This window comes from Sorex araneus, chromosome X, assembly GCF_027595985.1.
Source record: "Sorex araneus isolate mSorAra2 chromosome X, mSorAra2.pri, whole genome shotgun sequence".
Taxonomy (NCBI): domain Eukaryota; kingdom Metazoa; phylum Chordata; class Mammalia; order Eulipotyphla; family Soricidae; genus Sorex; species Sorex araneus.
Genome location: NC_073313.1, coordinates 339267968 through 339285683, shown reverse-complemented (window position 1 = coordinate 339285683; position 17716 = coordinate 339267968). Strand labels below are relative to the sequence as shown.

The following is a 17716-nucleotide window of genomic DNA, read 5'->3' as shown; positions in this document are numbered from 1 at the left end:
AATATAAATTTGATTTTGCCTAAAATTCATCTACTCTATAATAGAACAAAACTCAGAATTTATTAAATTGGTAGCATACTTATTTTTAGGACTGAAGACATAAACATAAAACTTCAAATTCCTTGAAGACTTTGGGTAAACATAAGTTTTTACCTAATGCTATTCAAATGAAAATTTCCTATAGTCAATTAGGAATGCTATATAATATAATCAGGGCTGAAACAATGGTTCAATGGGTAGGGCTGTAACCTTGTACACAGCTGACCTGGGTTAGATCCCCAGCACCACATATGTTCTCTGGATCCTGCTGAGAGTGATCCCTGAACTCAGAGCCAGGAATAAGCTTTGAGCACTGCTGGATGTGCACTTCCCCAAATTATATATATATATATGTATATATATACATAATCAGAAATTTTTATAATAAACACAATTATATTTATTTATCATTCTGGTTTTCTTTGGGGAGTAATACCTGGTGGTGCTTCAGGGGTTATTCCTTGGTTGTCGTGTGTGGGTGGGAGGGGAGGTAACTCATGGTAATGCTGGGGAAAACCAAGCAGGGTTCTCTGACATGAACCCTGTCCTCCTGCAAGCAAAGCACATGCATTGAACTATCACTGGATTATGTGCCCAGTCCAACAAATATTAAATACCTGAAATGTATATCAAATTTCATGTCTTCAATCCACATCCAAAGTTTTGAACAGAAATTTTCTACAGGTTTATATTATATTATTCTAGAATTATTCTAGAACTCAATCATATAAAATGACAACATGTGTAATTTAATTATGATGCAATGTAATTGCCATACATTACAACTTAAACCTCTTTTTTTTTTATCACAATTGCATACATTTTCAGCTATTTGTTGTAAAGAAGAAATGAAAAGTCTTGAAGAGAAAGAGAAAGCAAGTGAGAGAGAGAGTGAGGTACTGAGAGAGAGTGAGATAGTAAGAGAGAGAAATAGAGAAAGAGAGAGAGAGAGAGAGAGAGAGAGAGAGAGAGAGAAGTCCCTGCCATAGGGTCAGACTGGTGGGGGAGAAGGACGGGAGTGAAACTGGGGATATTGGTGGTGGTAAATGATGTATACTGATGAAGGGACTGGTGTTGGAAGATTGACTGAAACCCAATCACAAACAACCTTGTATCTGTGTATTTTGTGGTGATTCAATAAAAAAATAAATGAATGAATAAAAGGCTTGTCTTAAACAAACATGTCTTATCCCATATTCACAACTACTCAGTTTTCATTTATCACTACAACAATACAAAATTATACACTTTTTTTTTCATTTTCTTTCTTTCTTTATTTGTTTGGGGGCCACACCCGCAATGCGCAGAATTTACTCCTGGCTCTAGGCTCAGGGATCACTCCTGCTGGGCTTAGGGGAACATGTAAAGTGCTGGGGATTGAACCTGGGTCAGCCATATGCGAGGCAAGCACCCTACCTTCTCTACCATCACTCTACACATATAAAATGATGTTCTTTAAGTGCATATTAAAGTAATACCATTCCAGCTTCATTATGTAATATGAATTTTGTTACTTTCCTTTTGAAATATGAAAGGCATTTAATTTATAAAACCTAAAATTTTAAAGAGGGTGGGGGTGGGATGAAGATTGGAGAGGGTATAAGAAAGAACTATAAACTATATTTTGCTTTCAAAAATAAACAAATAAAGACATGACCTAGAGGTTTTTTGTTTGTTTGCTTATTTGCATTTGTTTGTTTTATCTTTTTGTTTTCCTTTTTGGGTCACACCTGGTGATGCACAGGGGTTGCTCCTGGCTATGCACTCAGGAATTACTCCTAATGGTCCTCGGGGGACCATATGGGATGCTGGGAATTGAACCCAGGCCGGCCACGTGCAAGGCAAATGCCCTATCCGCTGTGCTATTGCTCCAGTCCCTGTTTATTTTATCTTGACCACTTTAAGGTCTAGATTAATCTCTGTTTAAGAGTCACTCCAGGCAGTCATTGGGTCAAGCTGTGGTGACCAGGATCTAAGATGGGCCTCTTGAATGCCAAACATACATTCAGTCCTCTGAGCCATCTCTCCAAATTCTTCTACGAGTTAACTTCTTTTTTTTTCCTTTTTGGGTCACACCCGGAGATGCACAGGGGTTACTCCTGGCTCTGCACTCAGGAATTACTCCTGGTGATGCTCAGGGGACCATATGGGATGCTGGGAATCAAAGCCGGGTCGACCTCGTGCAAGGCAAGCGCCCTACCAGCTGTGCTATCGCTCCAGCCCCTGAAATCAAGTTCTTTTAATTGAAATTCTTAGTTTTATTTGTTTGTTTGGTTTGTTATTCAGGCAACGCCCATAAGTGCTTAAAGTCGACTCCTGGCTCTGCACTCGGCATTCACTCCCTGCGGGGTGGGCAAGCCATAGGAGCTGCTGGAATCAAACCCAGGTCAACCATGTGCAAGGCTGTACCATTTCTCTGGCCCCTGAAAAGTATCCTGTGTTGGGAATGAATAATCTCAGCATGTGTGAGGCAGAAAGACTAGAAGTTAGCTAGGGAAGAGAGACCAGACTTCAAAGTTATACGGCCTCCAAATCTATTTCCCAATGTTAATAATGAAGTGACAGAGGAGAGTTACTGCTGAGTCCTTGCATGCAAAATGAATTTATAGACCTGTCATTGGATAGAGAATTAATGGATTGAATTTAACAAAAGGGTTTTTTTTCTCACCTTCCACTTACAGCAGGCAGGAATTTTGTTATTATTATCTATTGGCCAATGTAAGGAGCGTGTGAGTAAAATGGATGTGCAAGTCAGTAATGAATGTCACATGCATTTAATTGAAGTAAAGCCACAGGCTTCTGGAAACTTTCAAGGTCATGTTTCCTTATATAATAGTTCATGATCTTTAAACATCAGTGACCTACAAGGTGAATGGGAGGTAATTTTCTCAGATTTTAACATTTAAAATATTTAAACATTTAATTTTATCATGATCATTTACTCTTCTTCAATATATTTTATCAATAGCAAACTTACCAGAAATATGTAGGATCAAAAAACTGTGCATGACATTTAAAATACATTGGTTTATCAGACCATGTTAGAAGCAGGGACACACAGTCTAGTCAATATTCACAGCCATTGTGCATGAAACCATTGTCTCCATTGTTCAAAGAACAGGAACTTTAAGCACACACCAAATTTGTATAGCAAGTAAATTATAGAGAAGGATGCGGTCAATATATGTGACCTTCATAGCTCATAGACAGGTAATTGGAAAAGATGAGGGGGGAATTTTCTCTCTCTTCTCTCTCTCTCTCTCTCTCTCTCTCTCTCTCTATCTCCACACACACACACACACACACACACACACACTTGCATGCATGCACGCACTTCTGTATGTCTCTCATTTATTATCTAGTGTATTGATAGGGAACATTCTTATTCCCTTAATTCTGTGACAATGCAGTAGGAATGTCATTTCCAATTGCCAATAGGGACATTGAGGTCTGAAAAATTTCTTGATATAGGCTCTCTGAATTGACCTCCCCATGTCACATTTTTGTGAACATTGTTCATCTTTAGGTGGATTTTTGGTGACCACCTTTAGAGTTGTTATTTAGTTAGTTGGGGTCATACCTGGCAGTGCTTGGGGATTACTTCTTGGCATAATGCTGGGAGTGACGGTGCTGGTACTTGGTGGTCACTCTCAGTGATATCCCGGGAATATAACCCAAGATTCCTGAATGCAAAACATGTACTGCAGGGCTAGAGAGATAAGTATGCTGACCCTACACACAGCTGACTTATGTTCAAAATTCTCAAAAACACCACATAAGTTCCCCTGATCCCGCCAGGAATGATCCCTGAGCATAGAGTTAGGAATAAGCTCTGATCAGAGCTGGGTGTGGCCCCCAAATCAACCAAACACAATAAAACCATATGATCCATTCCTTTAAGCTATCTCCCATACCTTGGATTGGCATTTAGTTGGGCTAAATAGATAACAAAAGTGCATTATATCTGAACCTGTACAGTTCAAATGCCATTAGTATAGTAATTCATCTACATTCCTTGGGCTATGATAGAGCACTGCTCTCACACAGAGTGCATGTCCAAGAGTTTCTCTTATACATATCCACAAACGAAACACAAATACCCTCTTTTCCTCCACTGACATAACGGTTCTGGCATCCAATGTGTAGCTTTATACACCAAGCAATTCTGATACCATCTGCTTGGATTTGTGCAGATCCCACAGGTCAACATCTCAGTCTCTCCTTCAGCTGCCAATCTCAAGTATTGGGTGGTGCCCAGGTTACCTACATGTCTGTCCAACTTGGTTGCGAAATGTGGGTTCCCATGTTCCAGTTGCTCAGGCTTGATAATTTGTGCAATCTTTACTTATTTAACATAAAGGATATGATAAAGTATGCGGAAGAGTAGCCTGATGAAAAGTACATTTACCAGGAACGTGGAGTTCCCATGTCCTCCCCAGTCTCACTTCCGGCCAGCATTCCATGTGCTCAACAACCTGCTAGTTTGCTGAAATTTCTTTTTTAATTTCCTTCTTTTTAAATAGAATTATCACGAATTAGAAAGTTACCAAGCCACTCATGATTCTCTGAAATTTCTTTTGTTTGTTTGTTTGTTTGTTTGTTTGTTTTGGGGTGATGCTCAGGGGTTGTTCCTAGATCTGCACTCAGGAATTATTCCTAGTGGTGTTGGGGGTCCATACGGGATGCTGGGTATAGAACCCAGGTTGACCCTGTGTGCAAGGCAAATGCCCTACCCACTGTACTATTGCTCTGGCTCTGAAGTTTCTAAAGATGGGGTTTCTAGGACAGTTTCAACACATACTCACAGTCAAATAACTCAATATCACACCTTGTCCCCTTTCTAGAGAATATATGAAAGGAATAAAGTTTTAACTTAAGAAACTAAAGAGAGTTTGATGGACTCAAGTTTATGTTTTGCATGCAGATATGCAGGAAGCCCAGGTTTGATCCCTGGCATCCTAGGGACTCTGAGCATTGCCAGGAGTGTCTGATCCCAAGTCAGAGATAGTCTGACTCAATACTTTCAGGGATCACCCCCAAACAAAACAAAGCTCGTACCCTGTAACCTTCTAATATTGACTCGGTCTTTCTAGCAACCAGTCTCCTTCTCCAGCTATCTAGAATTCCACCAGGGGTTGTCTTAATGCAACTTAAAAATGTTCCCACCACTCAGGAAATGTAAAGGGATTTAGGCCACACACACTCACATACAGACATACACTGTAATTCGGCCATGTAATGACCCGTCTACACACACACACACACACACACACACACACACACACACAGAGTAATTCGGCCACGTAATGACCCACCTATACACACACACACACACAGAATAATTTGGCCACGTGATGACCTGCCTACACACACACACACACACACACACACACACACACACAGTAATTCGACCACGTAATGACTCGCCTATACACACACACTCACACACACACACACACACACAGAGTAATTCGGCCACGTAATAACCCGCCCACACACACACACACACACACACACACACACACACACACACACACACACACACACACACAGAGTAATTCGGCCACATAATAACCCGCCTGTACATTTCAGCCCCACCCCTAGATTAGACCCGCCCACACTGCCTAGGATTCCAGCCTGTTAAACCCCGCCCCTCAAATAATCCGCCCCGCCCAAACCGCCCCGAATTCAACCCAGGGCCCCGCCCAAACCGCCCCGACTTCCGCCCAGGGCCCCGCCCCCGCCTGGCCCCGCCCCGCGCCGCGCCCCCCGGGATCCGGCTTCGCCCCGGAAGCCCCGGCTCCTGCCCTGCGCTGCCGCCCGGTGTGCGGCCGCCCCACGCCCGCGGCCGCGATGCCGGCCGGCGCCCCGCGGGGCTGGTGAGCGATGAGCCGGCTGCTCCGCCTGGCGCACGCAGTCACCTGGGCCGCCCTGCGCCGCCGGGGTCGCGGCTGCGCCGCGCTCGGCATGTTTTACGCCGTGCGGCGGGGCCGCCAGACCGGGGTCTTCCAGACCTGGTGAGTCCGACCCCCGCTCCCCGCTGCGGCAGGACGCCCACCGCGCCCGCGGAGAGGACTGACGAATGCAACCCCCAGATGATACCTTGCCTGCCTTGTTTTTAGAAGGAAACGTCGGGGATGGGGCGATAGCTGGCTTGCGGCGCACCCGGGCTTGATCCCTGGCGTCCTATATAGGATGAGCACTGAGCACTGCCAGCAGGCATCTCTTTTTTTTTTTTTTTTTTTTGCCTTTTGGGTCACACCCAGTGATGCACTCAGGGGTAACTCATGGCTCTGCACTCAGGAATTACCCCTACCCATGTTCAGGGGACCATATGGGATGCTGGGAATCGAACATGGGTCGGCCACGTGCAAGACAAACGCCCTACCCGCTGTGCTATCACTCCAGCCCCTAGCAGACATCTCTTGAGTGTAAAGCCAGGAGTAAATCCTGAGCATCACTGCCCAATAAACCAAAACAGGTCCTACCCCCCCCCCCCCCCGCCGCCCCCAAAAGGAAACTTTGTCCTTTACTTAGATTCCTGTATCAAGGTTTTTGTTTTTGTTTTCTGAATTAATGGGCAGCACATGTGGGTGTCCTGCATTCAGCCCCACACCCTGCAGTCCCCCAAGCTCTTTTGGGAGTGACTTTCCTTCTTCCTCCCCCAGCACCTCTCTCCTCCCTCTCTCTCTCTCTCTCTTACACTTTGAAGTGCTCAGGACTTAGTCCTGGCTCTGTAGTCTGATCATTTCAAGTGTGGCTCAGGGGATCCTACATGGTGATGGGGAAGTAAGCCTGGGTCTGTTGTATGCAAGGCAAATGTTCCACCGGCTGTACTATTGCTCAGGCTCCAAGGGATTCTCATTTTGGGTCTAGTTACCATGGTCAAGAAGTTCCGTGGAGTTTGTGATCGATGTAGACCTTGCACCCAGATTTTCTCACTGCTGCCTCATGGTTCAGGCTTTATCATCGGTATGCATGCATCTAGGGAGACAGCTTTGTTGCTGAGCAAGAAGCATCCCAGAAACTGGCTAGCCCTTTGCTTGAATTTAAACATTTAATAGAACCCTTTTCCAAAGCCTCCCCCAATTCTAGTATGCATTGACTGTAGGGAAAACCTTAGGGTGCTATTGTCTCTCTTACACTTTGCAGATCACAAGGTGAAAGTTTAGAAATGCAAGATAGAACTTCAGAGGTAATAAGGCGTTATTGGAGCTTACAGTATAGTGGGTAGGGCATTTGCCTTGCACATAACCGACCCGAATTCCATCCCGGCATCCCATATGGTCCCTAAGCGTCCCATATGGTCCCCAAGCACCGCCAGGAGTAATTTCTGAGTGCAGAGCCAGGAGTAACCCCTGAGCATTGCTGAATGTGACCCAGAAAGCAAAAAAAAAAAAAAGTAGTAAGGCAAGGCACATTGCCTTCTGTGAACTGATGGCCCACCTTTCTTGTACTATTTCCACCCTGAGAAAAGAATGGCTTCAGAGGGGGATACTTGAGAAGGTAAGCACCGAAGTAACAGTGCACTCTGTTCCAGGAATGAATGTAGAGTCCAGGTGGACCGGTTTCCAGCTGCCAGATTTAAGAAGTTTGCCACAGAAGAGGAGGCCTGGGCCTTTGTCAGAAAATCTGGGAGCCCTGATGGTACAGAAGGTAGTCATGATTCTCATCACTGGCCTTCTAACCTTTCGGAACTGTTTGCATCTCAGTTGTTCACTTGATCTTGCTACCTGTCCATTAAGCAGATAGAGAAGATATGGTTTATTCCATTTACCCTTTATATAAATCAGGAAACAGGTCGGAAGTTGATTTTGTGGTTCCTGTCTGAAAGTTTTAGAGGGGCCAAAGAGTTAGCTCAGTAAAATGAGCACATGCTTTGCATGCAGGAAGCCAGGGATTGATTCTAGGACCCCCTGCTTACTCTGCCAGGAGTGACCCCTGAGCATATTGCTGGGAGTAGCCCCTGACCAATGGATGTGACCCGAAAGGTTTAGAGTTCATCTGGGACTTAGATCTTCTCTTGTATGACGTGTCCTCACTGCACTTAATTCACTCTTTTTTTTTTTTTTTTTTTTTTTTGCTTTTTGGGTCACACCTGGCGATGCACAAGGGTCACTCCTGGCTCTGCACTCAGGAATTACCCCTGGCGGTGCTCAGGGGACCATATGGGATGCTGGGAATCGAACCCGGGTCGGCCGCGTGCAAGGCAAACGCCCTACCCGCTGTGCTATCACTCCAGCCCCCTTAATTCACTCTTTTGAAAAGTAATCACACAAACGGCCAGAGTGCTGGAAGCTCAGGGATCTCCACTGCACTCAGGAATCACTGTCGGTGGTGCTTGAGGGACCATATAAGGATGCCCGGGATCAAACCTGGGTTGGCCATGTGCAAAGCAAGAGCCCTACCTGCTGTACTGTCACTCCCGTCCAACTGAGCTTCATTTAAGCGTCACTGTTTCCCACAGTGCCGGATACCACCTCCTTGGGGGCACTCGACCAGTCCAGAGGTCAGTAGTATCCTCTGAAACTACGTGACTTTCTGTTTGTTCATTTAAGGTAGATTCCAGGGGGCACTGAGTGATTTCTCCACCTCCCCCCCAAAAAAAGGGGATAGTAGGTTCCATAAATTTGGGGATGTTTCTTTTTATTTTGTGGGGCGGGAGTCCATACCCAGTGGTGCCAGGGGCTGTTCCTGGTTCAGTGGTTGGATCACTCTTCGTGGTGCATCAGGTATGAAGCAAGGTCTCCCTACCTGTAAGACATGCACTCCTCTCATGTGACTCTCCCTGGCCGAGCAACTTCTGCTTAAAAACGTTTCTTTGAGCTCTCCAAGATGCTTGGGCTTTGAGTAACTACCCCTTTGGGGTTTCATTGCAGTTGTTGTGGATAAAGCAGGATTCAGGGAGAAGCAGATCATGTGAGGAGTGTGCCCTGGAAGGCTGGTTTCTGGTTTCTCACTCTTCATCCTGCAATTCCCAAACACTCCCTCTCTCTGATAGATCTGTTGCCACGGGTGGCTTGGTAAAGTGGAGAGCGAGGGACGTAGGCTCAGAGAAAGAGTGCTGCCACCTCTGCTCTTCCCACCTCGCCACCAGCATGCAGGTACCATGTCCAGCTCTGGTTAGTGCTGGTTAAGTCTGCTCTGAGCACCTCTACCCATATCCTGCCCCACGAGGCAACTGTCAAACTGCGTCAAAGTCCGTTTGCTCTGCTCAGCGTGCAAGATGACCCCTGCCACCAGATTTCTTGGACAGCTGTGAACTCAGGAGTGGAGCGAGGAATCGCTCTTTGCAGGAAAGTCAATCCTAACCTTGACGAAGGTATTCTGGGTCTATTGCCTTCCCTTACAGAAAACGATAATTTCAGGAGATGGCAAGATAGATGGCAAGATACCTTCAGAAAGAAGGTAGGGGAAAGAAAGAGAGTATGTGTTCAGGAGAACACAGGCTTCTCCAGAATGGAAAAAGCAAGCAAAGAGACAAACCGGGGAGAGAGAGAGGGGAGGAGCAAGCCCTGAGTGGTTTTCAGGAGGGACTTTTATACAATTCTTGTAAATGGGTTTTTCCTGGAGTTTTGAGTACATAGAAATTAACCCAGGCATATGTTATTGGAAAGTCTTGAACTGTTGGTCTTTTTATTGTTGTTGGTATTTTTGGGTTTTTTTGTTTGTTTGGTTGGTTGGTTGGCTTTGTGTCATATCTATCTAGTCATACTCAGGACCTTATGGGATTCTGGGGATGAACCCTGGATTAAAAACCCTGGCTGGATGTCCTGCAAGGCAAACTCCTCACCCCGCAGTATTTAGCGCTCTGGTGATTCTTGATCTTCAATTTCATGGATTCTTCTGTAGCTTCTCTTTTTCTGAGAGGTCCATCCTTCTCTAGATGGGGCTTAGGTTTCTATAACTGGGTGGTGCCTCAGTTTTTCCTTTCCAGTAAGTTTAGGATTTGCATGTCAAAGGATGTGGTCTTCATTGCCTTTGGGCTACTTTAGGGCTGGGCAATCTCTTTCTTTTCTTTCTTTCTTTTTTTTGTGGGGGGGGCGGGCAGTCTCTTTCAAGTTTGATTGTTACCTAAAAGCTCATTACCTGGGCACCCCTGCCATACCAGTCTACCTGCAATAGCTTCCCAGTGTTCTTATTTTTGTGGAACCTGTCATGAATAATTTAGAATAATTTCACCAGACAATCAAGTTTGAGTTAACGGTCTTTTTGGTTCTTGTTCTTTTAGGAGCCATACAATAAAGGATGTTTAAACCTTGTACAGCAGGTAGGGCATTTGCCTCGCATGTAGTAGACCCTAGTTAGATCCTAACATCACACATGGTCCCACAGCACTCCCAGGTACAATTCCAGAGCCAGGAGTAAGCCCTGAGTATTGGGTGTTACCCCCTTCCCCAAAACAAAACAAAATCTGATTAAGCAACATTAAGTAACTGGCCAAATTTCTGGAGTCTTTGGATTCTTAATGAATTCCTTATGTGTTCATTGTCTGGATTCTGTCTTTCAGGGCAGAAAAATGAACCTGTACAAGAATCACCAGTGAAAGCAAACAAACGACATCATGAGTGCCTGAAGGAAGCTGAAGAAGAAAGCACAGAGCCCTGTGCAAAGCTTGTGAAACAGAACACAGACTCAGTGCCGGCGATTGACAAAAGCACATTCTCTTATATGGGTACTTATCTTAGATCTTTAAAGTTTTATTATAATCCTGGATATAGACCCATAAAAATGTTTTCCACTTAATAGATTTAACAACCTCATTCTTACCAAAAAAGTCATTTAAAAATCTTTACAGTAGCTGTTTTGTGATTGGTCAGATGGTAAAGAATTATTATTTTGTTGTGTCTTGTTTTGGGGGGGTCACACCTGGCAGAGCTCTGGGATTAATTCTGCCTCAGTGCTCAGGAATCACTACTGGTGAAGCTCATGGGAGCAAATGGGATTCTGGGAATTGAATCCAGGTGCCCTGGATTGGCTGTATATACGACAGGTGTCCTGCCTGCTGTACTATCATATCACACTGGCCCTGGTGAAGAATTATTAAGATACTGGACATTGGGACCAGAGAGATGATACAGTGGATAAACCTGTTGCCTTGCATGCAGCCGACCTAAGTTCGGTCCATAGCATCCCATATGGTCCCTAGAGCCTGCAAGGAGTGATTTCTGGGTGCAGAGCTAGGATTTTCTTCTGAGCACAGCCAGGCGTGGTCCCCAAGTGAACAAACAAAGGAGACTGGGCATTAGCAAGTAAATCTTAAGATAACCTCAAATGATGCTGCAATGTTATGTATTATAAGAGAAAGTATAAAAGAAAAGGAGAAAATGCAAAGATTCAGAATCTTCTATTTCAAAAGGACTTAGACTCATTTCCATTTTGGGGTCATGTGCATCTCAGCTGGGGGTGTGTAATTTCTTTAATTTCATTTTCTAGGATACCCTTGCCTCTCTCCCCTTAGGAAAGAAGCCCAGTTTCTCTCGAACATATTACTTTCTCTCTTTTATGTTTCTTAGAGAAAACTATTTTACTTTTTTAATTTTAAAAAAAGAGAAGCCCTTGACAGAGCTTTTTACTGATTAGCACCTAATCCTTATCTTTCAATTAAGTCTGCAACACATTCACAATCTTCCCTCATTCTTAGAAGCGAAAACAGTTATGAATTTTTCTTCTACTCTTAGCTTTAGGAAACATCTCTTTTTTTTTTTCTTTTGGGAACAAAAATTTTACTTTAAGAATACCATGGTGTTAAGAATACAATGGTGTTAAGAATACCATTACCCGGGGCTGGAGCGATAGCACAAGCGGGTAGGGCGTTTGCCTTGCACGTGGCGACCGGGTTCTAATCCCAGCATCCCATATGGTCCCCTGAGCACCGCCAGGGGTAATTCCTGAGTGAAGAGCCAGGAGTAACCCCTGTGCATCTCTGGGTGTGACCCAAAAACAAAAACAAACAAAAAAAGAATACCATTACCCAACTCTTGAAAACGTAAGACCATTCCCGTTTTCGTTCTCCCAGAGCTTCACACTTTGGGGCAGAATAACCACAGGAGGGTAGTTTTGGTATAATTAGTTTGATCTGCCAATCCTGGTCTTGGATTGTCTAAATTGACATGAGGAAGGCAGAAGATCAACAGAAGACACTATTTTTAGGATGAGGGTTTTTTTTTTTAATTCAGTTTCACACTGAAATTTTACTGTTGCCAGAAACAAATTTGGGATTTTTTTTTAATAGATGATTTAAAAATAGAATTATGGTATAATACACTCTTCATTTAAAGTCTTTCCAGACCAGAGAGAGTATAGCAGGTAGAGCACTTGCCTTGCATACGAATGACCTGGGTTCTGTCCCCTGCACCCCATGTAGTCCCCAAGCCTGCTGGGAGTGGTGCTCCCTAAGCATCACCGAGGTATGGCCTCAAAACTTTAAAAAAAAAAATGTAAAGATGTCGGGGCTGGAGAGATAGCACAGCGGGTAGGGCGTTTGCCTTGCATGTGGCCGACCCGGGTTCGATTCCCAGCATCCCATATGGTCCCTGGAGCACCGCCAGGAGTAATTTCTGAGTGCATGAGCCAGGAGTAACCCATGTGCAACGCCAGGTCTGACCCAAAAAAGCACACACACAAAAAAAATGCAACCGATGTAAAGTCCTTTTCTCAGGGGAAGCTTTTTCTAGGACAAATTCTCATCCAGCAAGATGACCCACCTTAGGGTGAAATACCATCTCGGGGTGCGTTTCTCCTTTCCTTAGTTACAAAAGCATAGCATTAACTGCCTTCGTGTGTCTACATGAAAGGGACATTGCTCTGAAGTAAACTTTGCAAAAGGACATAAGGGAGGGAGGAAAAGCAATATTTCACTTACACATAGAAAATCTGAGATTTCTGAGGAATTTGACTTTACGAGTCACAGGTACAGCTGAGGGGAAATAGGTGGTTACCTGGTTGGGGAAGAGAGGACAGAGTAGAGGTTAAAGAGAAACAGAGGAATGGCAGTGCCTCGGGAGCACTGTGATGGGCATAAGCCAATAAACCTAAGCTCCCTGCGGCCAGGGAGGAAGGAGAAACTAATGTTATCCTACACCGCCGACCAGGGTTCTATCATCAGTTCCCCGTTAGGTCCCCTGAGCACTGTGAGGAGTAATCTCTGAGTGCAGAGCCAGGAATAAGGCCTAAGCACAGCCGGGGAGGTCCAAAACCAAACCAAACCAAAGAAAGTGCTAATTCAGTTGTGGAAGTTTTTAGTGAGTGCAAGCTTTTGTCATGCAGTCCGGTGGGACTCACCAGGTTTCTCTGTCGCAGGAGATTTTGTCGTCGTCTATACGGATGGCTGCTGCTCCAGCAATGGGCGCAGGCGGGCACGGGCAGGAATCGGTGTTTACTGGGGGCCCGGCCATCCTCTGTAAGTAAACCAAGACTGGGCTTCTGAAGCTTCACATTGAACCAGACTGAACTTGTCGAAGAATGAGACAAGACTTGCTTTTATTTTTTTGGTTTTTGGGTCACACTCGGCAATGCACAGGGGTTACTCCTGGCTCTGCACTCAGGAATTACCCCTGGCAGTGCTCAGGGGAGCATATGGGATGCTGGGAATCGAACCCGGGTCGGCCGCATGCAAGACAGATGCCCTACCCGCTGTGCTATCGCTCCAGCCCCCAGGACTTGCTTTCTTTTGTTTGTTTATTTTGGGGCCATATCTCCTGTGCTCAGGTCTTACTCCTGGATCTGCATTCAGGGATCACTTCTAGGGTTTAGGGATTAGGGATCAAACCTGTGTAGGCCGCATTCAAGGAAACGCCCTACTTGGTTCCGGCCTGATAGCTTTCTTCTTACCAATGGATGATGCTTTCTGCTTTCGTAAATTTTCCCAACACAGTGACCTGACTACAGCCTTACCATCCTGGGAAATGGTCTTGGCGAGGATGTTCCAGGGGCGGGTCACCACACTCGGATCCCATCGTACCCCCAGTCACTCCCAAAGATGCAAACAGAGAGGTGGCCCTTTGTTTTTCTGCACAGCATAAGTTGTGATCTTACATCTCTGGCGTCATGACCCCTGAGTATGAAAGAACTTGCCCCTGACAACCCGGAAGTACAAGAGGAGTGGCCCCCTGAGAAGTAGCCACGCCTCCATTCTGAGCTTTGCTCTCTGGTGCATACACACAGCTTTGATAGGGGTAGTTAATGTGAACTGCTTCAGTCATAGTAATGTCACATTTCTCTGAGCTTTATGGTCTACAAATTTCTTTTCCATCACGTTTGGAGGGAAACACACGTGACAGTGCTGGGGGTGGAGGAGCAGGGGTGAGGGCTGTGGTACTGGAATTGAATGCGGGGCTGAAAGACATAGCATGTACCCCGGCCCGGTGATCCGTCTCCCCAGCGTTTCACTTCACTCTGAAAGCTCATCTTAGCTCCAACCCCTACAAGAAGTGGTGGACTTGTGTAGCACTGATTATCTACAGCCTTAGTGCTTATCCAAGTGCACTCACAAGTGAATTGCATGCCCAGAAGTTAACCGGCATTTTTGCCTTCCAGTCCAGTGTTCGTTCCACCATACCCATTCAATATAACATTGATACTCTTGGTAGCACAGTGAGTAGGGCGTTTGCCTTGCACGCAACCGACCCGGGTTCGATTCCGCCGACCCGGGTTCGATTCCTCCGCCCCTCTCGGAAAGCCTGGCAAGCTATCGAGAGTATCCCACCCGCACAGCAAAGCCTGGCAAACTACCCATGGCATATTCAATATGCCAAAAACAGTAACAAATCTCACAATGGAGACATTACTAGTGCCCGCTGGAGGAAATCGATGAACAACAGGATGACAGTGCTACAGTGCTACAATTTTTAAAGGCAATATTTTGGAATGCTGCTTTCATATTTGAAATAAAAAATAAGAATAATCCTGTTATTAGAGTCATTGAGAATTAACTTTATAATTTCACCTCTTTGTTTTGGAACCAGAAATGTAGGCATTAGGCTTCCTGGTCGACAGACAAACCAAAGAGCAGAAATTCATGTAAGTTATCTGATATATTTTTCCACTAAAACTTAAATTTATGACCTCTTTTTTTTTTTTTCCCGTTTGGGGAACATATTTGGTGGTGCTCAGGGCTTACCCCTGGTTCTGTGCTCAGGGATCACTCCTATAGGTTTATCACTTTTAAACATTGGCTGTGAACATCTCAGTGAATGTTTACTTAGAGTTCAGAGGTCTGCAGAGATAGTAAGAGTAGATAGGGCGCTTACCTTGCACGTGCCCAACCCAGGTTTGATGCCTGACATCCCAGCTCTGCCAGGAGAGACTCCTGAGCACAGAGCCAGGCATAACCCCTGAGCTTAACCATTGGTTGTGACCCGAAACCAAGCCAACAAAAAAAAGAAAAACAGGGGCTGGAGCGATAGCACAGTGGGGAGGGCATTTGCCTTGCATGAAGCCGACTTGGGTTTGATGTCCAGCATCCCATATGGTCCCCGAGCACCACAAGTAGTAATTCCTGGGTGCATGAGCCAGAAGTAACCCCTGTGCATCCTCAGGTGTGACCTAAAAAAAAAGAAAAAAAAATCTGAGTTCAGAAACTTAGTTTGGACTTGGTAACAATTTTTTTTTTAATTGAATCACCTTGAGTTACAGTTACAAAGCTTTCATGTTTGTTTCAGTCATACAATGATCCCTCCACCAGTGCACATTTTCCACCATCAAAGTTCCCAGTATCCCTCCCCACCGCACCCCTCCCCTTGCCTCTATGGCAGACATTTTCGCTCATACTCTCTCTCTACTTTTGAACATTATGGTTTACCATACGGATGCTGAGAGGCTATCACATTTGGTCCTTTATCTGCTTTCATCACACATCTCCCATCCTGAACTATCCCTCCAACCATCATTAACTTAGAGATCTCTTCTCTGTTCCAGCTGCCTTCTCCCCCATCTCATGAGGCAGGCTTCCAACCATGGAGCAATATTGCTGGCTCTGTCTCTACTATCCTTGGGTGTCAGTCTCATATTATGTTATTTTATATTCCACAAATGAGTGTAGTCATTCTATGTCTTTCCCTCTCTTTCTGATTCATTTCACTTAGCATAATACTCTCCATGGCTATCCACTTATATGCAGATTTCATGACTTCATCTTTCCTAATAGCTGCATAGTATTCCATTGTGTAGATATACAAAGTTTTTTCAACCAGTCGTCTGTTCTAGGGCACTTGGGTTGTTCCCAGATTCTGGCTATTGTGAACAGAGCTGCAATGAACATACAAGTGCAGATGTCATTTCTACTGTGCTTTTTTGCACCCTTGGGATCTATTCCCAGAAGTAGTACTGCAGGGTCATACAGAAGCTCAATTTCTAGTTTTTGAAGGAATGCCCATATTGTTTTCCAAAGAGACGGGACCAGTCAGCATTTCAACCAGCAATGAAAGAGAGTCCCTTTCTCCCCACATCTGTGCCAGCACTGGTTGTTCTTGTTCTCTTTGATGCGTGCTAGTCTCTGTGGTGTAAGATGATATCTCATTGTTTTGATTTGCTTCTCCCTGATGATTAGCAATGTAGAGCATTTTTTCATGTGCCTTTTGGCCATTTGTATTTCTTTTTTGAGAAAGCTTCTGTTTGTTTCTTCCTATTTTTTGATGGGACTGGGGTTTTTTTTCTTGTACAATTCTACTAGAGTCTCATATATCCTGGATAGTAACCCCTTATCAAATGGGTGTTGGGTAAATATTCTTTCCCATTCCGTGGGTTCTCTCTGTATTTTGGTCACTGTTTCCGTTGAGGTGCAGAAACTTCTTAGTTTAATTTAGCCCCATTTGTTTATGTTTGTTTCCACTTTCATGGTCAGTTGTGTTTCATCCTTAAAGATGCCTTAAGCTTCAGTGTCATGGAGAGTTCTACCTACATTTTCCTCCATGTACCTTAGGGATTCAGGTCTGATATTGAGGTCTTTAATCCACATTGACCTGACTTTTGTGCCTAGCATTAGAGATCAGAATTCATTTTTTTTTTTTTTGCAGGTAGCTGTCCAGTTTTCTCAGTACCACTTGTTAAAGAGGCTTTCCTTGTTCCACTTCACATTTCTTGCTTCTTTATCAAAGATTAAGTAATCATATTCTTGAGAGTCTGTGACAGAACATTCAGCTCCAATTCATTGGTCTGTGGGTCTCTTTCTAGTCCAATAGCATTCTGTTTTAATCACTACTGCTTTGTAGCACAGTTTGAAGTTGGGGAATGTGATACTACCCATCTTCTTTTTCCCAAGGATTACATTAGGTATTCGTGCGGGTTTATTGTTCCATATGAATTTCAGGAGTGCTTTGTCTATTTCTTTGAAGAATGTCATGGGTATCCTGATAGAGACCACATTAAGTCTGTATAGTGCTTCGGGGAGTATGGCCATTTTCATAATATTAATCCTCCCTATCCATGAGCAGGGGATGTATCTCCATTTCTTAGTGTTCTCTCTTATTTCTTGAAGTAGCGTTTTGTAATTTTCTTTGTACAGGTCCTTCACCTCCTAAGGTTAAGCTGATTCCGAGGTACTTTATTTTCTGAGGCATTATTGTGAATGGGATTTTTTTTTAAAAGAATTCTCTTTCATTATTTGTATATAGGAAAGCCATGGAGAAAATTTTGGGTGTTGATTTCGTAGCCTGCCACTTTACTATACAAACCTGTT

General features: G+C 44.5%; 1 protein-coding gene across 2 annotated transcripts in view; it reads left to right on the top strand.

The window, feature by feature from the left end:
• The first annotated feature begins 5817 nt into the window (after nt 1-5817).
• Nucleotides 5818-17716, top strand: part of RNASEH1 (ribonuclease H1) — a 33333-nt gene continuing 21434 nt past the window's right edge. The window contains 7 exon segments of one of the 2 annotated variants that reach the window (NM_001285876.1): nt 6921-6934; nt 6936-7011; nt 7192-7199; nt 7580-7695; nt 10550-10714; nt 13342-13441; nt 15006-15040. In NM_001285876.1, coding sequence (NP_001272805.1) covers nt 6921-6934; nt 6936-7011; nt 7192-7199; nt 7580-7695; nt 10550-10714; nt 13342-13441; nt 15006-15040 — 514 coding nt within the window. 2 annotated transcript variants of the gene reach the window in all.